The 24,960-nt window shown below is 44.0% G+C and overlaps 1 protein-coding gene across 2 annotated transcripts in view; it reads right to left on the reverse strand.

Annotated features, from left to right (window-relative positions):
- Window positions 1-24,960, reverse strand: part of CCDC9B (coiled-coil domain containing 9B) — a 102,182-nt gene that overhangs the window by 4,131 nt on the left and 73,091 nt on the right. For both annotated transcript variants that reach the window (XM_084845234.1, XM_084845240.1), the window contains 3 exons: window positions 23,703-23,808; window positions 17,155-17,212; window positions 12,886-13,624 (listed from right to left, as the gene is read on the reverse strand). In XM_084845234.1, the coding sequence (XP_084701360.1) occupies window positions 12,923-13,624; window positions 17,155-17,212; window positions 23,703-23,808 (866 nt within the window). In that variant the 3' untranslated portion in view covers window positions 12,886-12,922. The remainder of the gene's footprint in view (window positions 1-12,885; window positions 13,625-17,154; window positions 17,213-23,702; window positions 23,809-24,960) is intronic.

The raw sequence follows: 24,960 nt of genomic DNA on the forward strand, positions 1-24,960 counted from the left end.
GAGCCCATAGAACCTCAGAGCAGTTCTGATTCTGAGGAGGAACAGCCGTCCGTGGGAGAGGAGTGCGCTCGTCCCTCCCAGGCCCTGCAGCTGGCAGAGATTCCTCCTGCCAGCATTCCAGACGTAGATAGCGGTCCTGGGAGTGAAAGAGCGTGGGAGGAGGGCTGGCTGGATGCTCGACGCAGACGCAAAAAGCGATGAGCTATGGAAGCCGCGGAAAGGAGGCGTAGCGCCCGTTTGGCGCGCAAGCAACAGTCGCGTCCAGAGGACCCAAGGGAAAAGGGGAGGGACTCTCATAAGTTCAGGGTCTGCAAGTGATTCTTGTTCAACCGTGTTCATAAGTTCAGGGTCTGCAAGTGATTCTCGTTCAACCGTGACCAACTGTTTCCAACCCGGGGCATAGGTTACTCTGCTGTTCATAGCTTAGTCGCTGGTGATAGAGTTATTAAGTTGTAAGAGGAATAAAGCTTTGAAAAGAATCCTTTGTCTGTGTCTGGAGTTGGCTACTGGAGTAGGCTGAAAGAGGCCGGCTAGGGCCCCCTGACAAAAATGTGGTATTCTTTCTGAAAGCGAAATAACAACTTGTGTATTTGCGCTATTCCACTGTAGCAAAGCTCCACGTAGAGGTTATGTAGAGGAAAAGCAGGAAAGGAAAAGCTCTTGGTGTAGAGCCTGGATCTCAATTATGCGACAAACCCATATGCAGATACAGCAATTAACGGCCACATGTAGAAAAGCTCAATTTGCCCCAATTCTAAACCTGTCCCCTTGTTTTAGTATGCATGAGGGGGCATGAGCAAACAAAGCTAGACCTTCATATCCTCTCACCCCTGCTTCCTTCTTATTTCTACAGCATGAAAACTGAAAATAGGTAAACAAAGACTTTTATGGGGCAGGGATATTATTCTTAGAGCAGCTTTTATTCAATAGATGCCATGTTAATAAATACCCCCCAAAGAAAGGGCAGTGGCTAAAGCAGTCTTGTTTTAAAAAAATACAGAATCACAGTGTGCGATTCCATGCAATTCTATTTTAAACTATTGGGGAAAACATATTTTACATTTGGATTTCTTTCTTTCTAATAAGAATGCCTTGGAACCCACCTACCCCACCCCACCCCCAGATGTCAAAAGGTTATTCAAAAGCAGACCCTAAGGTTTAAAAGTCATTCCATGCCATTAGGAGGAGGGAATCAGAGATTAACGGTGTAATCATGCGCGTGTCTAATCAGAAGCCCCACTGAGTTCAGTGAAACTTCTAAGTAAACTTGCTGAAGAATCAGCAAAATGGATTACGAGAAACAAAATTAGGGAAGGGGTCATTTCATGAAACTGTTTCTCTTTGAATTACTGGGTCAATTTCACAAATACTTGGTCTACCTTCCACCTCAAATATTTGCCTCACTCTTCCTCCCTCCCCTGCCATAAATTCTGACTGTAGCTATATTATACCCACATCCTCCCAAACTTAGTTTTCTAGTGAGGGAAAAGCACCCATTTCATTGCCTAAATTCCTATGCATTTATTGAGAAAAGGAATTTGGTGTTGTTCAATCACGCTAAATCCTTCAGCACTGCCTTGCAGTAAAAAACTGACCTCCTCCTACGTCCTTCTCAGACGTGCAGCATAGGCGGCTTTGGCCAAACTGCTGCTATTTATGTCAGGGGAGAATGTTGACGTCAGCACCCCACTGTGCTTTGGAAATTTACCCCAGCTGTATTTTCTCTGGAGATCTTGAAATTAATAGTCTTGAGAGAACTGAATGAAAAAGCCTCTGTAGTTTGTTTCCTTTGTTGCTTTCCCTGGCATGCCACTAAAAATTCTGCAGGGGATTCTAGGCTTGTGTTTTGGGTAAATATTTATTTCTTGTCACTTTGAAGCAGAGCATGAGAGCTACAAGGATGATAACGTTTCTAGAAAACAAATCACATGAGGAAAAGCTGGAGGTACTGGCCATGGTTTAGCCTCAAGCAGTGGAGGCTTGATGTCAGTGGGGCGGTGAATCCACTCCAGGTTTCAATAAGGACCAGTCAAACAAGGGGCTTTGCTTTGCACCTTGGAGAACACCCTTAGAGTTCTGACAGGTTCTGACATCGCAGCCACCAGTCTCCACCAGCCTCAACCACAGAGTTTCAAACTGCTCCAGGGAGCCTTGGCCTTTCGTGGACTCTCATCAGGGTTCCTCAATGAGAACATAAACTACAGCTAACTTATATGCAGAGTACATAATGAGAAACACGGGGTTGGATGAATCACAGGTCGGAATTAAGATTGCCGGGAGAATTATCAACAACCTCAGATACGCAGATGATACCACCCTAATGGCAGAAAGCGAAGAGGTTCTAAAGAGCCTCTTGTTGAGGGTGAAAGTGGAGAGTGCAAAAGCTGGTTTGAAACTCAACATTAAAAAAACTAAGATCATGGCATCTGGCCCCATCACTTCCTGGCACATAGAAGGGGAAGAAATGGAAGCAGTGACAGATTTTACTTTCTTGGGCTCCAAGATCACCGCAGACAGTGACTGCAGCCATGAAATTAAGAGACATTTGCTCCTTGGGAGGAAAGCTATGGCCAACCTAGACAGCATAGTAAGAAGCAGAGACATCACCTTGCCGACAAAGGTTCGTATAATCAAAACTATGGTTTTCCCAGTAGTAACGTATGGCTGTGAGAGCTGGACTATAAGGAAGGCTGAGCGCCGAAGAATTGATGCTTTCGAACTGGTGCTGGAGAAGACTCTTACGAGTCCCCTGGACTGCAAAGAGGTCAAAACAGTCCATCCTAAAGGAAATCAACCCTGACTGCTCACTGGAACGACAGATACTGAAGGTGAAGCTCAAATATTTTGGCCACCTAATGCGAAGAGAAAACTCCCTGGAAAAGACCCTGATGCTGGGAAAGATTGAAGGCAAAAGGAGAAGGGGATGGCAGAGGATGAGATGGCTAGATAGGATCACCGATGCAATGAATATGAACTTGAGCACACTCCAGGAGAGAGTGGAGGACAGGAAGGCCTGGCATGCTATGGTCCATGGTGTCACGAAGAGTCAGACACGACTTAACGACTGAACAACAACTGATCTTCCTTTGCAATGTCCAGCCACAGGTATGTGTGAGGTGTGTTCTAGGTCAGGGGTGGGCTGAAGGTAGACCAGGATCTACTGATAGATCTCTGGTTGATTTGCAGTAGATTGGGAAGGGTTTCTGATTCCAATTGTTTTATAGTAGCCACCATAAAATGTATTTTTCCTCCTAAAATTAGGCTGCTGAAATGAAGAAAGCTTGGGATAAGTAGCAGTTAACTTTAGTGTGAAAGGACTGTGAGCTCAGTTCAGTTCTGATATGGAAAACAAATTCCTAGGCTCAGAACATGGTCAGAGGCACCAGCCCTGTTCGGGCATTATACCTAAACAGGGAACTGCAGCATGTATAGGAGCATGGGGCCAAGCACACCAGTCCCACCATTGATGTCCCAGCTCCCACCCACTCCACCCTTAGACGCTTAGAAGCCTCCCTGCAATTGGGAATTCTGCTTTATCAGGGTTCCTGATTGAGCAAAGGCTTCTATGCCTGTCCAAGCATATAGAGCCCTTCAGATCTTTCCATCAATGCAGGAAGGGCGGCAATGGACTGCCACATGTGGGAATGTTGGAGGAGGGGCCAGCATGCATGCCCCCATTCCCCCTACATTGCAGTTCCCTGTTCAGATATGATGCCTGAGATCTCTTCTTTAATTCTAAGTGCATGTCTAACCTGGCTCTGTTGGGTGGATATTGGGATTCTACTGCAAACAAACGAATTAAAGTCTGCCCACCCCTGTTCTAGGTTGCACTCTCAGCCCATGCTGGGCAGTGGTGAGACCAAATAAGCTTGGCCTAAGCTCCACACAAACTGACTACGGACCTATGAACATTACCCAGAGTGCCATGGTAGGCACATAGGTTTCCGCAATGGACACATCAGTGTGAACAGGGTTCCCTGAAGGTAAAATGTCTGAAAATTATTGACTTAGAGAAAATAAGGCAAAAATGGGAATGACAATTGCCCTTAAACATTTCTAAAAGAAGGAGAAAACTCTTGCTGTTTACAGGAAGAAGGAGGAGAAGAAGAGAACTTCAAAAGCAGCAGTAGGATAAAACTTTTTATTAGGATCAACTAAAGAAGCCATAGAGATGAACTGCACACATGAAAGCGGAGTTAGGAAAATATTCCTAACATCATCTGTTGGGAATGCCTCCTGCTTTATATCATCGAGTTATAGCCCCAGCTCCTCGCTCTTTCAGTCTTATGGTAATATGAAAGCATTCTTATTTGCTCTGTGCTGTATCACCCTTTTCGCTCTGGTATGGAGTTCTGTTTGAAAATGAAAGCATTTCACCTTTGGAACATGCCAGGTAAAACAGAGTTGGCAGCTCCTACTAAGAAAGAATAGAAATTGAGATTCTATAGCCTTCCGCAACCTGCTGTTCCCAGATATATCAGTCTTCAGCTCTCATCAGCCCCAGCCAGCATGGCCAGTGGCTAGGAACACTGGGAGCTGTAGTCCAAAACATCTGGATGGCAGCAGGTTGGGGCAGATTGGTCTATAATATCTGAAGAGATTGTGCAACTTAGGGTGCAATCCTATGCATGTTTAGACAGAGAAGTCCTACAATTCCCAGAATTCTCCCACAAGTATGGCTGACTGGGGAATTCTGGGAGTTGCAAGACTTTTTTCTGTCCAAACATGCATGGGACTACATCCTTAGATTTGTGCTGAAGGGGACCATAGGATGGGTTGGCCTTCTAGGGAGATGCACACAAAATTCTGCTTTATAAAGGAAAGGACTGCTGCCTTCTCACAGAAAGAACTCCCTTCCCTTACTACTGAGAATCACTCTCCTGCAGTTACTGTTTGCAGTCAGGAACTAAACTAAACTAAATTAGGACTAAACTAGATGTGATATTGGAGATCTGTGGCTGGCTCTTCTGCTTTCTTTCTCTTTCATTAAAAGGAGCCACGGGTGGGGGTGGGGGTGGGGGATTTGGTTTGCAGCATAGGGGAGTGATGGTTAACTCTTCTCCCCCTGACATTTCTCACCTTCACCCCACCACCCAAACTACTATGAGCCACAGAGATGTATTAAAAAATACATGGCTCCTTTCAACCAAAAAAAAAGGCTCCAGGAGTCTTGGTAGGAGAGGATGCCATGCACTGGTTTAGTACAGCCAGGGTTCACAGGAACAACGAACCGGCACATTTTGATTAACAGGGATGCTGATGTCATCTGCCACCCCACCCCCCAGAATTCCCTGTTCCCGCTGAGCTGAGCTGCAATCCTTATGTTAGCTGGGGAGGGGAATGGTTGACTTTTCCCAGCAACAATATATTCTTCCCTATTACAAGGCAGAAGGAGAAGGGGACGGCAGAGGATGAGATGGCTAGATAGCATCACTGATGCAATGAATATGGACTTGAGCACGCTCCGGGAGACAGCGCAGGACAGGAAGGCCTGGCGTGCTGTGGTCCATGGGGTCACGAAGAGTCGGACACGACTGAACAACAACAATGTAAAGTATTGGGGGGGGGGCTTGTCTTGAAAGGGCAATTAAGACCCATTAGCTTTACCAAAGACCTGCTCCTGATGAAGATGAAAACTACCAGAACTGGTTTGTTGGATCAACACAGTTATCTGAATGTTTGGACTCTCCTTGGGGGCATGGCTATGGGGACTGTCACGATGAGTGCCTGCCTGCACTTCAAATTTTACCACTGCACCACCGGTGCCATCAAGCATTCTGAGGAGCAGGGAGAGTGGCGTATCAGGCAGAGTAGAGTCAGACGTTCAGAAGGCAGGTTGGAGACACTCAGTGGCCTGATGTGGTCTGCAGGCTTCTCACTGAGGAACAGGGTTTTATGCCAAAGCACCTCCATACTCCTCATTTCTTTCTGTAACCTTGTGTCTTCTCTTTTCCTACAGTCACTGAAAGACTCTTTACCTCTGTATTCAAGCTTTCAATGTGATTTCACCTTTTCTGTGTTGCTTCTCCCTCAGCGTAATCTTCAAGCCACTAACACTCGAGTGCATTATCAGATGGAACTGACGACCAAATCCTCTAGCACTAACACCTGTAATTCTCTTGGTAACAGACGCAAGTGCAAAACATAACTGCAGATCATACTGGAAGCTTTTAAGAAGGGCACACAGAGGACGCAGAGACAGCCCAGGTTAATATCTTCCCAAGGATAAGAACGTTTACTTATTATACTTACAAGCTCATCGAAATTAAATACATTGTTATAATGTACCATTTATTTGCTTTTCATGTACTTCACACACTGCTTGTGCGTCAAGACTCATCCAACTAGACACTGTTGGAAATGGTGGGGTAGATGCAGGCCTGGCGCCAGCAGTCGGCATGGGCAGGCAACTGCCACAGGCCCAAGAAGCTCAGAAGGGACAGGACTGGGGGCCGGGGCCATTGCTGCCACCACCGCCATCCAACTCCCCACAGCATCCCCATTTTAAAAGGTTTTTTTAACCTTACATTTTAAGTAGCAGCAATCTGAACTAATCAAACTCTACCCTTAGGGGAGACTCAGCCAATGAGGGCACAGGAACAACTTAAAGACTGCCCTGTGCCCTCACTGGCCATGTCCTCCCAAAGGAAGCTTCTAATTGGTTCAGATTGCTGCTACTTATAACATAGGCAAAAACACCCCAGGCATGCAACTTTAAAAACCGTGCTTGGGCCAGGCTCCGCCAAGTGGGTGCAGCAGCGCTTCACCAGAGGTGCCAGCTACGGAAAGTGGAGAAAAAATGGGAGGGAGGTTTCAGGGCTGGTGGTGGGTGCAGGGAAGCTTTAGCTGGCAGGTAGGCAGGGGGCTTTGGCTACCAAGTGAGTGGGCTGGTGGGTGGATTTGGCAGACAGGGTGTGTGGCAGAGGCAGAAACTCACCGGCAACACCATGCTGATGGCTCACTGCAGTCTGGCCCTGACCCTAGGTAGGCAGATTTTGATTTAATTCAGCAAAGCCATTTCTATATTCTTATATTAATGTGCCACAGTGTGGGGGGAACATTTAATTTCTCCTTTGCAAAGTTATAATAATGGAACTCTATAAATCTGTGGATCAGGTCATTTCAAAAAGGTTATGCATTGACACTGGAAACTCAATGTAAACATCTGTTCATCCATTCCTGAGTCACAAGAATGCAATCGCCTTAATGAATTATGTTGATTTTACATGGGGTGGGGGAGAGTTCCCGTTCTTCAGGAAAGGGTACAAAGCTGAAGAAGAAATATTAAGTTCTATGGAATTCTACACTGTAGAACTGGGCTGTTCATTTTCCACTCTCCTTTATTGTTCTGGTTGTTTTAGCTACAGTTTAGAGTTCTTGCAGATACATGGTACAAAGCGGGACAGGACATTTTTTAAACTAATAATATTGGGGGCGGGGGAAGCACAATGGGTTAAAAAAAGCATTATCTACACTACGCTGTAGCAATTTGTATGGAGAAGTGCATCCCGATTTCCCTAGTCCAACAATCTGTGTAAAGAGTTTTAAAAGGAAGAAAGAGGGGCCCTGTTTGATTACTTCCCGCTACCTGGGTTGGGGGGATTGGTCAGTTTTCCTTCCTGGGCAAAGAATTTTAAAAGGAAGAAAGAGGGACCTGCTCAATCCCACCCCACCCCTGGTTTATTGGGTTATAAATGGCAGTTACAGCAGTAGTTACCGTAATCCCCCCCCTTTCATTTTTGCAGGGTGCGTCCACTGCTGTGCAGTCATGCCTGCTATCTTCATTTCCCATCTTCATTTCTCTGGGGACCAGAGGTATTCTCACACTGGGAAATAAAGACGGTGGGCACAACTATGGAACTTTACTCTTCTGCAATGCACTTGCTCTGCAAGAAGTTCGAAGAAGAAGAAGAAAGGAAAAATGTTGTCAGAGGTCTGACCATAGCACCACAATGGTCTGAGAGGTCTTTTGGCTGCTGGAACATAGAAAGCAGCCCTATACAGAATCAGACTATTGGTCCGTTAGTTCAGTATTGTCCATACTGATTGGCAGCAGCTCTCCAGGGATTCAGACAGGGGTTTCCCCCATCCCTCTTAACCTGGAGATGACAGGGATCGAACCTGGGACCTTCTGCATGCAAAGCATGTATGCTCTACCACAGAACTGTGACTACCAGAGAGCCTCTGGCAAGCAGGTGCAGGATGGATGGGTGGAAGATGGGGCAAAAGAAGAGAAATAAATCCTTTCATTTGCTTCGTCTGCTCTATCTACTATGAATTAGGAGTGGTCCCCACTAATCTATACATATTACTATCCACAATTGTGTGTCAAGGGAAAGGGGAGGAGGTAATGTTCTTTAGGCCTGGGGAAAATGCTTGAGAACCTCTGGAGCAATTCTGATTAATCTGAGCAAAGAACAGAGTTTCACAATGTCATGCTAGGCCACAGGCAGCTCACTACATCTCATTATTCTTTTGCAGAAATCATACTGATGGATTAGACACTGGTAGCAAAGAGTTAACGTCAAGTGTTTCTGAGCTGTTTCCTTGTAGAAATAGATCACAGCTAGTGGCCTGGCATGTGAAATCTGTCACTGACACACTAACGGATGCTAGTATCAAGAAATATGGCCATACCACTTATGCGGAAATGTGTGGAATCAGAAGGAACTTAGCCATTCTATGAAGCCATAAAACACTTAAATTATGGCAATTTTCAGATAAAACAAATATTAGTATTGTAACATTTAAAAAAGGCATTGCATGTAAGAGCAAAGGATTTTTCCATACTTTCTCACAGGCGGTTTCTCTTCACTCAATCACTTGCATTTGCAGATCAACAGACCAGGGCTAGTACAAAGCTGCATAAGAAGCTGCCTTATTGATTTTTTTAAACAACCTGCATCAATGTTTATTCGTTTGTGTATATAATAATATAGTTAGAAGAACCACAAAGGTCATCAATCCAACCTCTGACCAATGCAGGAAATCCACTACTAAGGCATACCTCATAGCTGGCCATCCAAACTCTGCTTAATAACCCCTAAGGGCGCAATCCTATTGTTTCTGCCCTTGATGCTTATAAGCCTCTGAACTCAAAGAAGCCTCTGAACTCAAAGGCTTACCAGCATCCAGTGTGGAGCGGGAGGAGCGGCTGAGGTGATCATCACCTCCCTGTCCTCCCACTCTGCGTTTTCACTAGACAGGCTTTTTTGCCCATCTATCTGGGGCGCTTCGGTGGGGGAGAGAAGGAGGCTGGAGAGGCCTTGGGATAGCTCATATCCTGCCCTCTCCATTCACCTCCTCACCCATTGGAATGCCCCCTTTACCCCCTCTCCAAGGCCGGGTTCCTGACCACGGAGAGGCACTTGGTGCAGCTAGCTGCAAGGGGAGGGGGCAGAGCATGGATTCCCTCCTCCGAGGTCAGAGCACAGTCTCTGACCTCAAATTTGGGAATCCAAAGTTTCCTATGGCCCCCCAGGTGCTGTCTAGGGGTCATATAAATGCTCCCTAAGGAAGGTAGGATGTCTACCACCTTTCAAGGCAATCTGCTTCACTGTTGAACAGCTGGTACCATCAGGTAGTTCTTCTTAATTGAATTTAGTTGAATTCCTGTTTCTTGTAATTTGAACCCACTGGCTCAGGTTCTATTCTCTGTACCAACAAAGAAGAAATGTGGTCCATCATCTATGTGACAGCCCTTCAAATATTTGAAAATAGCTGTCATATCACCTCTTAATAATCTCTTCTCCAGGTGAAATGTAACCAAGTCCTTTAACCTTCCCTCATAGGCCTTTGTCTCCAGGTGCCTCACCCCTTTTGTCACCCTCCTCTGGACATGTTCCATTGTTTACTGGCTTGGGATGAAATGGGAAACAATAGTTAATTGAAGACTTCCTAGTTTGTTTGCTGGCTCACAGGGAGGCAAGAGGCATGTGCAGGCAAAAGGCTTGATCTTATCTTGGTTTAAGCCAAGATATAATTGTCTGAACACACTCATTGCCTCAACATTTGAGAAACATGGTTACTTATCTCCTTAGGGTCTTCTGAAATCCCACATGATCCATGCCAAAGTTAGCGACTTTGAATTCCATACTGGATAGCTTGGTAGTGGTTGCAAAAATCAGAAATAAAAATTTACTGTCTTTAAAAGGAAGGCATTCATTCAATTGATAGAATGTTATCTATTTTGGACTCGATGGCCTTGTAGGCCCCTTCCAACCCTACTATTCTATGATTTTTGAAAGGGATGTTCAAATCCTAAGTCGGCCATTGGCTCACTGGGTCAGCCTCGGGCATATTACTGTGTTCATCCCTCAGGTCCCCACCTCTAACGGGGGTATAACTTCATAGAGTTGTTCTCTGCATGGAGCTCTAGCACATGTGTCCCCATCCATTCCAATAGGGGCAGGAGTACAAAAAATGCATGCAGAAACAGAATGCATATCCAGAATCAGTTGCCTCCATCAAAAGGAATGGGGCAGTCCTTGGGGGCAAGGGAAGCTCTGTTTCTGTGTTGGAGATACATGTAAGAAATTGTTGGATCTGTGTGCAGAACTATATAGCATGTTGACTTTTGAAAATATCTTCAAAAAGAATAACCAGTAACCAACAATTAAAGTATACCCTGAAAAGAGCACCAATAACCAGCCATGAAGGGATTTGGGTTGATTAACATCCTGTTCTGAAATTGGGAATGCTTAAGATGGCAAGCAAGACTCTTAAGGGACAAGTAATTGAGGATTTAAAACACTAAGGATGGAGGATTCCACAGTTGGCTACAGAATCGGACTCAAAGAGTGCTTATCAATGGGACCTTCTCAAGCTGGGGAGAGGCAACGAGTGGGGTACCGCAGGGCTCAGTCCTGGGCCCAGTGCTCTTCAACATTTTTATTAATGACTTGGAGGAGGAGGTGCAGGGAATGCTGATCAAATTTGCAGATGACACAAAATTGGGAGGGATAGCTAATACTTTGGAAGACAGAAACAAAATTCAAAGTGATCTGGATAGACTGGAGCACTGGGCAGAAAACAACAGAATGACATTTAATACGGACAAATGCCACGTTCTGCACCTAGGAAAAAGAAACCAAATGCACAGTTACAAGATGGGGGATACGTGGCTCAACAACACTACAAGTGAGAAGGATCTTGGAATTATTGTCGATCACAAGCTGAATATGAGCCAACAATGTGATGTGGCTGCAAAAAAGGCAAATGCTCTTTTGGGCTGCATTCATAGAAGCATCGCTTCCAAATCCCGGGAAGTTCTAGTTCCCCTCTACTCAGCACTGGTTAGGCCTCATCTGGAGTACTGTGTCCAGTTCTGGGCACCACACTTGAAGAAGGATGCAGACAAACTGGAGAGGATTCAGAGGAGGGCAACAAAGATGATCAGGGGACTGGAAACAAAGCCCTATGAAGAGAGACTGAAAGAACTGGGCATGTTTAGCCTGGAGAAGAGAAGACTGAGGGGAGATATGATAGTGCTCTTCAAGTACTTGAAAGGTTGTCACAGAGAGGAAGGCCAGCATCTCTTCTCCATCATCCCAGAGTGCAGGACACGGAATAATGGGCTCAAGTGACAGGAAGCCAGATTCCGGCTGAACATCAGGAAAAAATTCCTGACTGTTAGAGCAATACGACAACGGAACCAATTACCTAGGGAGGTGGTGGGCTCTCCCACACTGGAGGCATTCAAGACGAGGCTGGACAGCCATCTGTCAGGGATGCTCTGACTTGGATTCCTGCACTGAACAGGGGGTTGGACTCGATGGCCTTGTAGGCCCCTTCCAACCCTACTGTTCTATGATTCTATGAGGAGAAATTAGTTTGATCTGAATTTTTATATGGATTTACCCAGTTCACACGTCCTGAACCTATTCATGAACTGCAACACAGTGAAATCCATACTTTCAAAATTTTGAGGTGCAGTTTGCAATTCAAAAAATTAGAACAAAGATACATATATGAGGGGAAACTCATAAAGATGCATTATATTAGGGGGGAAAAATCACTTGCAAAAAATGCACATGCTAGGAAAAGTGTGTATAAAAATGCATATATTAGGGGAAATATGCATGAAAATGCATATGAATTTTAGCTTGGACTTTTTAATACTGAATTTGCATACTGATGTGGAAACAGGCCAAAATGAAGTTACGGTCGGAAAAATTAGAAACTGAGTGAAACTGAAATGGATAGATTCACCCATCATTACAATCCAGCAGGAGGTTGTCCTACTCAAACTCTGGTATAATTAATGGAAGCAGCATTACCATGATCTGGCACTGCTAGGGTTCTTTTCAGTAGGGCTAGTGTAGGAGAAATTCAAGGGATGATTGTGCCCCATGTCTTTTAGATGTAAGTAGGGATGTTGGAGAAATCCACAGTGGAATCAAAGGACTTTGGATTTCCATGAATCTGACACATGAATTCTGCAGTGGACCAGCTTTTCCTGAGTCGCATGGATTCCATGGATTTGCAAACCAGTTTTTTCACTTTCTGGAACTTTATGCAAATTTTGTAGAAAAGATGTAAAATAAAAAGCAGTGGCCAAAACTGTGCATTTCCCTCATCAGCTAAAGCATGAAAATGCACATTTTGGGGGGATTTGCACATTTTCACATGCGAATTTGAGTGAATTTGGGAAATTGGAAAAATCCAATTCCGTCAATGAGCAGATGATGGAATGAAGGGCACCTGACAATCCATAAAATGCAGAGGGAATGGATTTTACAAAATCTGTACATCCCTAGATGTAAGTGATCTCACTTATACCTAAAAGACATAGGGTTCAATCATACCTGGCTTGAGCCCTTGGAATAAGAAAGGCTAAAAATCCACATAAATAAATGCCATGTAGAATGGTTAGGACTCACTTACCTTCAGCATCTTGGGAGCCAATGTGTTCTACCTCATATTAAATCTGTGCTTCTTTATTGCATGGCTGAGGTTTGTCTTGTTTCTTATTCCTCATTTCTTTCCCTTTTGCAGATTCATTCATTCTGTCTGGCATTTCTTTACTTAGAGACCTGGACTCCTCCCTATGTACAAGGCAGGCAGAGGCATCACTTTTTTTCACAGGGAGTATTTGTGTCTTGACAGCAGCAATTTGGATCTCTCCCACTTGTCTTACTGTTGACAGTCCTTGGCTTCCACCATCTACTTCTGCCTTGACTGGCAACTCGCTAAGTTTTTCTGCACAGTCCTCACTAGGGTTCCTTTCAGAATGTGCATTTTTGTCTAAGCCAACTTCGTAGACAGTGGAATTAATTTCCTTAAGGGCACCTCCAGAAGCCTGTGCCATGGTCTCTTCCTGGCAAGAGCTGCTCTTTATACAGTTGCCCTTGGGGAACACAGCAACTCCAATTATTGTCTTACTGAGTTTGGGAACTGCCTCAGTCTCATCCACGGCAACTGTAGACATATCTTGGGTAAGACATATCCTGGCTTTTTCATTTGCGCCCTGGTCTTCACCTGCAGATGGACTCATTCCACCGATTTTGGCTTGTGGCATGGAGTGTGGCTTTTCATTCTTTTCTAACCCTGCTAGGCAGTTATGCTCCTTGACTTCTTCACCGGCCACAGCTTGATTCTTTAATTGTTCAGTGTTGGTGGATCTCTAGAATGACAGGTTTAGTGCTTATTCCACTATTCATTTAAAGAAAGGACAGATTACCCATCCAAAACTAGTGCTATGAGTTTGGGCTTGGTCTAAATTACCTTTCAAGACACCCCCACCCCCGCCAACCTTGTGAGTCTGTGGTTATGAAAACAGACTGTTAGAATGGGTCAGTTGGGCTAGTTTAGCCCAGAAATTAGCTGAGTGGTGTCTGTCCTCAGAGATGGCCATAAGTAGACTGTTTTGTTCCTTCTCTCCCAGTTCCCTAAGGAATGTGCTAAGTCAGAGTTCTGTGAGAACAACAGAAGCAACCTAAGTCTGTGGTTTCAGGCAGTCCACGATGGAACTGGATCTGAAAATCCTATGGCACTATGGGTTACCCTGGACATCTGATGGGAAGCAGGAAACTGTTGGAGTGTTAATGCTCTGAAATCTCCTCTTATGCTCAGCCTGTATATATGTGTAAATAAACTTTATATTAGAGAAACACTATAAGTCTCCAGTGACCTCCTTCTAAGGAAACTGAGAAAGCGTTGGAGCCCATGAATATTATAAATATCAGTAGTTATCTACAAGAAATGCCTTTAATTGATGAGATAATTCAACTATAGCAACAGACTTTCACTATGGCTGCATTACCAGCCATACTTACCGCCTTACTTACATACTTACTTACCGCCTTTTTTCGCTTCCAATGAGGTTTCACCACCCGCCTTTCACACTGCGCAGTACCTGCCTTGAACTGGAACCGGAATTTCCCACTTCCATGCTCCCGCTTTCAATACCTAATATCCCGGTATTTCCTCTTAATGTGCTCTGATTCGCCTTTGCTACCATATCCGGTCGTAGTCCGCTCTCCCACCTGTCCATATACAACGTGTTTGTATTTCCCTCCTGCCCAATCACAGCTCTTGACAGCCCCATGTCTTCTTCTGGTTACTGATCACATAGCTTCCTCAGCAGCCCCAGTTTCCTCAGCAACAAGCAAAGGGCTGGATGTGTGTGCACTTGTCTGATCTTGGAAGCTAAGCAGGGTCGGTCCCGGTCAGTGCTTGGATGGGAGACCGCCTGGGAATCAGGCTTCCTGCACTGAGCAGGGGGTTCTTCTATCCCTTCAAATGAGATTAGTTTTACACCCTCCTATCCCCCGCTCTGGATGTTTGTTTGTTTTTAAATTAAGACGTTATCCTTGCAGAATCGGGGCTTCTCAGCAATGTTTTTTTTTTTCTAATTGAGGCATGATCTTCGAAGCTTCGAAGTTGTGAAGCCTTGATTAGAAAAAAAAAACATCGCGGAGAAGCCCCGATTCTGTGAGGATAACGCCTTAATTTTTTAAAAAAACATCCGGAGTGGGGGATGGTAAAACTTAGTCTCATTTGAAGGGATAGAACAACCCCCTGTTCAGTGCAGGAAGCCTGATTCCCAGGCAGTCGCCCATCCAACTACTGACCGGGGCTGACCCCGCTTAGCATCTGAGATCAGACAAGCATGCGCAGGAAAACGGCAGGAAAACAGCACAGCGCTCAAGTGTGAACCGAGCTCGTGCATTCGATGAAGCACTGGAACGGGGAAAATGGTTGAGTGTGAATAATCACGTTTTAATGCGAGAGCGTTTAACCCGATGGACACTGAATTCATTGCGATGGCGGGCGCAATGTAGATCAGCCCTATGTCAAAGACTAGGTTATGACTAGGATCATATCAAATATCTCCTTATTCTCCAATACCATCTGCTAAATAATGCAATGCACACACCCTCTAGAACAGGAATGGGGAACTTCCAGCCTACAGCCTAATAAGGCCCATGGGGTTTCCCCATCCAGCCCAGCAGCTGCTTCTCCTGGCCTCACTCCTGCCACGGAGGGCTAAGTGATTTTCCTTGTTTAGCACTGAAAAAGGCTCCCTTACTCAGTGTTTAGCAGGGTAAAGCGCTTATCTCTGATCAGCTGCTGACTGAAGATAAAAAGCTTTTCCCTGCTGGGCAGAGGGGGAGGAGATGAAGTTGCCAAGTGATTCAGTCCTGCTTCCTTCTGAGACCTGCCCTGCTCCCTTGTGAGTGGACATACAGAGCCTTCCCCTGCCTACTTGTGAGTGGACATGGTACTTGTGCTTACTTCTGAGTACACATGCAGTAGCTTGGTGTCTGGGATGCTGTTTGAAAGTGCTGCTGAATTATTCTTTCCTGCTTACTTGTGAGTAGACATGCTGCTCTTCTGAGTGGACATGTTTCCTATTATAAATTGGTAACAGTGGAATTTAGGATGTGTGTGTGTGTGTGTGATTGTTTCAGCCCTGCTCAATTTTGCCTGGAATGAGGCCCCTGAGAGTTTCTCCAGGGTGGAATCTGGCCCTCAGGCCAAAAGAGGTTCCCCAGCCTGCTCTACAAGGTTTCAGTTTTAAGGTACATATTCAAGATCACTTAACATGGATTAATTATGTCTGTACATCATTTAACCACCTGGTGAAGTCTTGATTCATACTCTACCAAAGCAACATTATTTCCTTTTCCCAATGGCTGGATCTCAAATAATATCTGTATCCAGGAACCACAAGGCTGGAGAAATACATAGTTTCTTCCCACATCAGCACTAACTTTCCCTAGATTATACTTTTATCCATTCATTCATCCCATATTTTATCATACCCTTCCTCCAAGGGCCTCAAGGTAAATAAGCTAGATAAACCCACCCAGTTTATCTCCATAACAACCCTGTGATGCAGGTTAGGTTGAGACATAGTCCAGCACTCTAACCACTGATGTAGGAAATAATCACATCATTTGCCAGACCTACATAATTCCTGTTTGTAAACAGCACCAAGGTAGCATGGGACTACAGCACAAGGAAGCAGCACCCGCACCATTCTGGTAATACAGGAATTGGCCCTCATACTCACAACCAGATGGGTTAGAAGATTAGCTTTTCTCACTATCTCAGTGCAAGCTTATACGGGTCAAAGTAGAAAGAGATGCCAGGAGCTGTATGACCAGTTTCCTGAAGCTGCCTCCTCCTCCTTTTTAAACTGCAATGCAGCTATGGGAGCTGCAATTCTGATCACAGCCATGGCAGCAGACAAACACGCTTAACCCTTTCCCCTTAGGCCATTTTTCTGATGAAAATTAAGGTGCGCATATGCAATCTCACCCATAAGGGTAAAGATACAGAGCCTCAATTTCTTTTCCATGTGGAGGGGGTGGGGTAGATGTTGATCAGAAAAATAGCCTGAAGGGAAAAGGTTAAGCATCTTCTTTCTCCCACTCCGCTACTCAAATCAGATTCACAGGTCCTTGTAGCTGCATCTCAATTTAAAAAACAAAACAAAACACAAACCATCAGGAAAATGGTCATGTATCAATAGGGGCCTCATCTATTCTGCCTCTGAATAACTGAGGATTCTACTCTACTTTGATGAGTTTAGAACCAGGGGCTGGTAGTTCTGGATTAATTAATGCAGTTTATAGGGGAGATGTGAGACTGGGTGTATGATTTTGCTTGCTACACGTACCTGAGCAAATTATTCAGCAAACTGACCTGATTATCAGGTTCATCCTTTACAAAGGGCATTTCTTCACCTTCCTTGGCATCCCATCTGTAAAACAGCAAATAACACATAGGGGACCTGTCAAATCTTCTGATGATAAAAAGGGCTTCTGGCCCTTGTAGGGGAATAGCTGTTTTATCTAACCTCAGTGTGCTGTGGCAGCCCCACTTTCTTTCTTTAGTTTGGAGCAAGCTCATTCCGGCAGAACAGAGGGCCTTGCACCTGGCTCTTTTTAAATCTACAAGAAGAGGGGCATATTCAGCTAGTTACACTTAGTTGTTCACAGTCATTAAATCCACAGTTGTCAAGAAGGACAACAAGGAGTTTGTTAGGAGTGCAAACTTTTACTATGGATCACTGTGCCAGGAAATCAACGAGAAATCTCTTAAAATTAGACTACCTTTCATTTGCTGAATTATGTAAAGCTTCTCATTCCTGCTGATAAGCAAGAACCTATACTGCATAGATTAACCATAGCAAGAATTGTTGCCAAGTGATGGGAAATTAATCAAAAGCCGAAGATGCTCCTTCATCACACCAGTAATAACCAATCAGTGGGATGAAAGAGTAACGGCACATTCCTATGCATGTTTAGAAAGAAAAAAGTCCTACAACTCCCAGCATTCCCCAGCCAACACAGCATAGGATTTCATCTTAAAGCATATGACCACCAAACATCCACTATCTATGATACTGGGAAAAGAGGTTCTCAGTTGGGGGTATTCAGTGGTACTCCCTGTTACTGTTTGTTCAAGAGATGCTCAAAAGTGAAGTTGCCGTAGCCAGGGAGGCCTCCTGCAGCTGTTCATGCCCTCATGCCTCCCTTTTTGAGAAGCCTGGACATAAGTCATGTTAGCTCCTACAGCAATGGCTGTTATAAAGATGCTTAAATTCACCAGATTCATCACAGCTTTTGCACTCACGGCATCTACAGAGCATATTTATCTTAATTCCAGAGGCTCATCAGAGTCCATTAATCTTTAAAAAGAAGGTTATTAAGACTACAATGTCATAAAAATCATAAAAATCAATTTCTATTCCCAGACATTTGTCATTTGACTAATAACATGTGATCTGCGCAGCAGACTGCCACAGCTTGAGAACTAATCCCCCAAGAAGAGAAACTCCAGAGTATTTTCTGTTTCACATGCACCAACTTGGAAAAAGATAAGTGAAAGCCAAGTTGCCATGCCTTTTCCTGACACAGGCTCTATGCCTTAAGAGCAGTTAACTAGTAACAGTTTATTCTATTTATATTGAAACAGCACAACATTTAACAAATCAGTGCATAAAGTTTATAAATAGGTGGTTCATATTTTTCAATGTACAGGCAGAAACCCAGATGAGCAGAAATTCAACAGGTTCAGGTTTTCCCAGTGTGCAAATGGAGTGACAGAGAAAAGTTTGCAAGATGAATATCTGCCTGTTATACAGCTCCTCCCACATTCAAATTGTTTAAGAACATAAGAAGAGCCTTGCTGGATCAGGCCAAGGGTCCATCTAGTCCAGCATTCTGTTCACACAGTGGCCAGCCAGCCATCAACCAGAAACCCACAAGCAGGATAGGAGCGCAACAGCACCCTCCCACCCATGTTCCCCAGCAACTGGTATACATAAGCTTTCTGCCTCTGGTACTTGAGGTAGCACATAGGCTACTAGTCATGATGGCTATCTCAAGTTCTTTTTGTCCTGTTTCTGAGGGGTGAGAACTTCAAATGAAGTTCTCAGCCCTCCCTACTTATGAGTAGTGGTCGATGATGGAAGAAGTGGGGAGGAGTCTGCTCTCCCCAGAGCAATTGCTATTCATAACAATCTAGGAAGTGAATGGCAAACTGCCCTTCTGAAATAATTGCAGTTTTGCCAGTGCCATCACTGGAAAAACAGAAGCATTCCCTCCCTGTCCCTCCTAGGAAGAAAGCACTCTGGGCCAGCTATGCTGGTGGCCTTTTGCCAGCATGACATGGTTAACAAGAGTCAGAAACAACTGTACAGTAGCCTTCCCTAGGCTTCTTCCAATTTTTTTGGATGACAACTCCCATCACCCTCAGCCAAAGGCCAATGGGCATGCTGCTTGAGGATAATGGGAGTTGTATTCCCACACATCTGGAGAGTGCCAAGTTGGGGAAGGCTGCCATATAACTTAATTTCCAACATTGGGAAGAGCACTGTTGCAACAACAGTAGAGGTAGATGGCAGAGGAGCAGATAAGTGGTAGCGGGACAAGGGAATAGGCAAGCCGAGATGGGTGTGGGGGGAAGCAGTGGTGGTGGTTAGCTGGTCTTCTTGCCAAAACCTGCTGCCGGTAGAACACTGTAAGATGGAATGATTGGATGGTCTGCTGGACCACAATGGCTTACAACAGAAACATTGCCTACTTTTATAAAAATGAGTGGGTGGAGGAAATTGTAAAAAACCATAAAAACAGCGGGGCCTTAAAATGCAGATCCAGCTATTTTTACTCTGCTTTCCTAGACCACTTATATGCTCTGTGAAATGAGAATGATATAACAGGGCCTAATTACTAGAAGAAATGATCATAGTAACTGGAAGAAGCAAATGGTTTAAATTTGTGATGCAAACCAGCCCAAAGTTTCAGGCACAAGCTTGTTTATAAAGATGAGTCCAAACATAATCATTTCATTTGAAAACCCTAATTCACAAACAAGGGAATGACACAAAAGGTGTGATTTATTATATGCACATATACTTGTATAACACCCAAACTACATTTAATGGCTAGAAAAATCCAACAACAACATCTCTCTCCTGGAATAAGTTCCACTTCCCATGCATAACAACAGCTCGTCATAATATTAGTGGCTGCTGCACCCATGGTAATACTGTACCGCTTTACAGTTGTGTTATTGTCCACATGTCAGTTCTACCACTAAGCTGTGATTTTTCCAGTAGAATGGCGAGCTGCTCTTTCTTTTCTTTTCTTTTTTAAAATTAACTGTTAATGTCATTCCATTAAAATAGTACAAAATGGAACAACTCAACCTATGCATTTGATGTTTTTAATTTGTAAATTGTCCAGAGAACTTTGGTTATTTGGTTGCCACTTTGGATAAGATTCTACACTTACAGGTGGATGAGATTATTGAGCATTTTAAAATGTTATAAACAAACAAACAAATGCACAGTTTATATTCATCAGTATAAATCTGACTACAGCAAATATGAATCAATAGCCGAAGAGAGCTTTGGCTATTGGGCAGTACAGAAATTGAATGAATGAATCAATCAATCAATTTAGCACCCCCCACCCAGCCTCCTTTTCAGGATTGTCGCTTAACAACTCTGGGATAGACTGGGATAGAAAATTGCTCATATGGTTGAACTCATATTCTCAGTGTAGTCAGTGGTATAGCTAGGTCATTTCAAACCCTGGACTTCATGATCTCATGAGGGGAGCTATGCATATTACCTCTCTTGTTGTGAAGGACACAACTATTCGCCCCTCAACCATCATTCCATGCTTTACAACTGCTTCTACATTCCTGATGTTAGATCAATAACAATAAAACGGATTGCAAATCCTGGTTTAAAACACACACGCACACACACACTGAGCTTGTGCAGTTTTGCATTTTTAAACTCATTTAAATCATAGGACTGTCAAATCTGGTTTCCCTATATTGCGTTTTTCAACAAAGGGACAGTGGCCAATAAGCCTCCGATACTCCAAATGTCATTTTAGAGGGATCTAATTAAATGAGAGGTGCTCTAAGAACGTTCTACTGTTAATGTAACTCAGACAAGAATGGGAACACAGTTTTTTTTATATTTTGTTTGAACAATTGACTTTTATTGTATTTGTTGACTATAAGCTCATTGTACTATGCACAATAATTACATAAAACAAAGTAAAAAAGAAAAAGAATAAATAGAGTTTGCTTCTGCTGCCCGCTTCAACCACCATTCTCTGGGTGGTCATTTGAGTCCCCCAAGCTCCAGAGCCTTGGACTTTGGCCCTGTAATCCAGCCCCAGCTGCATCACTGTATAGTCTGGATAATTGGTTAGTTGCATTTAGCTTCCTAGAACTATTGCCTTAGGGAATGCATGTTCATTTCCCTCTGTGATACAATCTGTTCTTGAAACAATTAGTTACCTGTCGTCCTCCCAAAGATAGAGATTATAATTGGTAACTTTTAAAGAAGTAGCTCCTTGCCCACTGTAAGGTACGTTTGTGAATGGACTGCAAAAGTTCTGAGAACGGCAAACCATGAAACAAATGTACTGGAAGTGGTGGCAGTGAATATAAAGGTAGTATGTATTCTATGGAGAACTAGAAAATTTCACGAGTGGGACACTGTTTTAAAAGTACCTTCTTTCAATTAGGGCACAATCCTATGCATGTTTAGACAGAAAAAAGTCCTACAACTTCCAGCATTCCGCAGCCAGCCATGCTTTTTTCTGTCTAAACATGCATAGGATTGCACTTTTAATCTGTAAAACGTACAGCACAGGCCTATGCATGTTTACTCACAAGTAAGCCCATTGAGTTAAATTAAATTAAATTTACTCTCAAGATAAGTAGGTATAGGATTGAGACTGTAAGGATATTTTAGAGCAGGGGTGGGGAGCTGCATTTGGCTCCAAACAAGCATGTCAGCATACCCATGCCAGCATTAACTGGGGTCACAGACCAAAGTGGGCAGGGCCACCCCACTGATGGCATGTGGCCCCAACATGCTTGGCTAGACCCTATTCACACACACACGCACACACAATTAATTCACGCACCCCATTCATACACACATATACACTTCCCACTCACACCCCATTCAAAGAGACATACAGCTCCCTGAGAAACCAGCTCAGTGTGGAGCCATCTTGGCCCACACTTTGCCTTCCCCAGTCAGGGAAAGGTAAGGCGGGGAGCGAGCGAAGCCAACTGAGCTGCAGCCTCAAGGAGTGCTCCTTGAGGCTGCAGCCCAGTCGGGAGCTATTCTCCTGCCCCCTCTCCCTTCTCTGAGGGGCATGGCTTTGGGAGGGGCAGGCTACTCTCTAGAGGCCTTCAAAGGCTAAATGGGAGGCTAGCTGAGCCAAATTCAGCATGCAGAGTGGAGGTTCTTCATCTGTGTTTTAGACCTTTACTTTGTATGAGAATTGAGAGTAGTATTCATCTAAGTGTAGTCCCCCTTTCAAGTGAAGAGTACCCTTTTGCACTTCTTACCATCATAAAGTGAATCACATTTAAATCACCTGGCAAATAAGTTTTTTTTATATGTTTGTGAGCATGTATTTGAACCCTGAATGTTTAGTTTTTTGACCACTTGCAAAAATACATCCCCCTCCTGTTGTGTTCTGATGTCTCAGCTGGTTTCTGAGTAGCCTGTGTGAAACACAATGGAAGGTATGGAGAACATTTCTGATTCTTTCACCGAATAACAGCTTTAAAAGTCTGCTGTAAACATTCCTTTCTCTCCCATTCTCTCTCTCTCTCTCTCTCTCTCTCTCACACACACACACACACACACACACGCACACACACCACTGGAAACCTTTGGTTCTGGAGTAGATTAGAAACTAATGTAACTAAGAAAGAATGAGTGCTATTAAGTCAGACTACACTAATTTAATTGTTTGGGGCTAGAACATAGGCTGTTATAATCAAATTTTAAGCCACATTTCGTTAATTCATCATAAGTAGTATAAACAAAATCTTCCAGATCAGATTTGAAAGAGACAAGTCAGAACCCAACTACCCTTCTGATTGAATTTTGGGGATATCGCAAAGCCAATTACAGGCTAACATAATGATCTTCATTAACTTTAGGCTGCACAAGTACATTTCATCATAACACAAGAAAGAAGTGAAAAGTCACACAGACTATATCATACATTTCCAGGTATTCTCTCACTAATTACCTTTCCAATATGGCCCCCAATCCCTGTTTCTAACACCCTTTGAGTTCAACCACAGGCCAACAAATACACCAAGGAAATGAAAAGGCTGTTGCTAAGCACACATTAAACTAAGCTGTTCATGTCTCATTTCATATCATAGGTGTACTTATGAAGGATCTTTGCATATTATTAGGTAAGCGTGTATACTATTGATTATTTTACTATTTTACAAGCAAAGAAGAATCTTGTGGCACTGTGAAGACTACCAGATATATTGTGGCATAAGCTTTCAATGTCTAGAGGCTGCTTCATCAAATGTATGAATTGTCACAGTCACACACAACACACGGTTATAGAAAAAAATATATACACTAGGCCAAATGCAATAAAATATATAAGGTTCAGACTGGGATATCTCTATTCGAGCTCAAATAAATAAAGCATAGTGATAATTATCACCAGAAGTTATTGGTAAATCTGTTGTGAATTGCCAATTTGCTTATCTTGTATATATTTGAGTGTTGCATAGAAATGTTGTAGACAGTACAAATTGCATTTCATGGCTTTTGACCCCAGTTTATTTCTCTCTCGCTCTCGCTATTCATGAGTATACATATATCCACAAATTGAGGGTAACATTTTATGTATCTGATAAAGTGAGCCTATTTATAGCTGCTGCCCTACCTTCTGGCTCTGCCGGTCAGTCTATCCTTCCCTCTGGCTTTACTGCTCACAACCGGCAATGTCCTGGAGGCAGACTCACTGGTGCTCCTTCTCTGTTGTCCTCCACCTGAAAAACATTCCATACGCAGAGCAAGAGGCTAGGCAGTCCGACATCAGGCCATGGCACAAGAGCTTTACCTTATAAGCCTGGCCTCCATGACTGAAGCAAGGCCCAGTAACAATACGGCTTAGAACTGGGAGATCCATTTAATCATAAGAAATTGCAGTTAGCAGGTGACAAGGGAATTGTGTTGAGGAAGAGGAAAAAGTCAGCTTTCATCAGGTCCAGGGCTGCCCTACAATTAAGCAAAGTGAAGCAGTCACCTCAGGCAGCAGATGCTGGGAGGCGTAAGCAAGGTGTTGGAGGAGAGACCTGTGTGCCATGTGCCTGCTCTGCATCCCCTATGTTAGCCTGTGCCTTCAGGTGATGGTGTCCCATCATCAGTGTTGAATACAGATTCTTCTACCAGTCGAGTCAGCTTTTGTATATGGACCGGGAGGGGGCGCCATCTTGTTCTTCACCTCAGGCAGCAAAATGTCTTGGACTACCCCTGATTGGGTCCCGGGGTTTGGCCTGAAAGCACACGCTACAGCAACCTTGCTGAAGCTAAACTGGTCTGGGAGATTGCCTGGATGGCCTATGACTGCCACGTTCAGTTCAATGGAAAAAAGGCTGGATATAAATGTCATAATAAATACACCTCCGAAGTCAAATGATGGGAGGGTGCTTTTTGTGGACCTTTCTCTACTGCTTCAAATAGGTTCCTTCTTTGGCTTTCCAAATGCCATTCTTATTGCCACCTCATCTTGCACCACCTCTCCAGATGTTCTTCAGCTACAAAGGTTATGTACCCCTCTCATGCTGTTGTCTTCTTCAGCCTTTCCCAGCATACTCCTTGCTTGCACAGCTTTCTTCTACATCTGTCTGGTAACTAACTATAATCCCTGCAACGTGCCCACACTCTCGCCTACGGTACTGTTTCCAGCATGCTTCCCAGCTCCCGTGGTTTTTGGTGTACTGCTCATCAGCTTTCTCCGTGGTTGCTAGCCCAGCTATGGGCTCACAGGGAAAGAGTCAAGACTGTATAGGACTGATAAAGCCTGCTGGGGGTGGGGGTGTCCTTCTTTATGTCACTGTTGCAAATATCCCCATCAAAAAGTGATGTCACAGAAAGGTGCAGGAAACCCAGCTCTATAGATAGAGAACACCTCTCAAGAT

This window comes from Heloderma suspectum, chromosome 1 (assembly GCF_057233095.1).
Source record: "Heloderma suspectum isolate Gila_16-S chromosome 1, 16-S_ref, whole genome shotgun sequence".
Lineage (NCBI taxonomy): Eukaryota > Metazoa > Chordata > Lepidosauria > Squamata > Helodermatidae > Heloderma > Heloderma suspectum.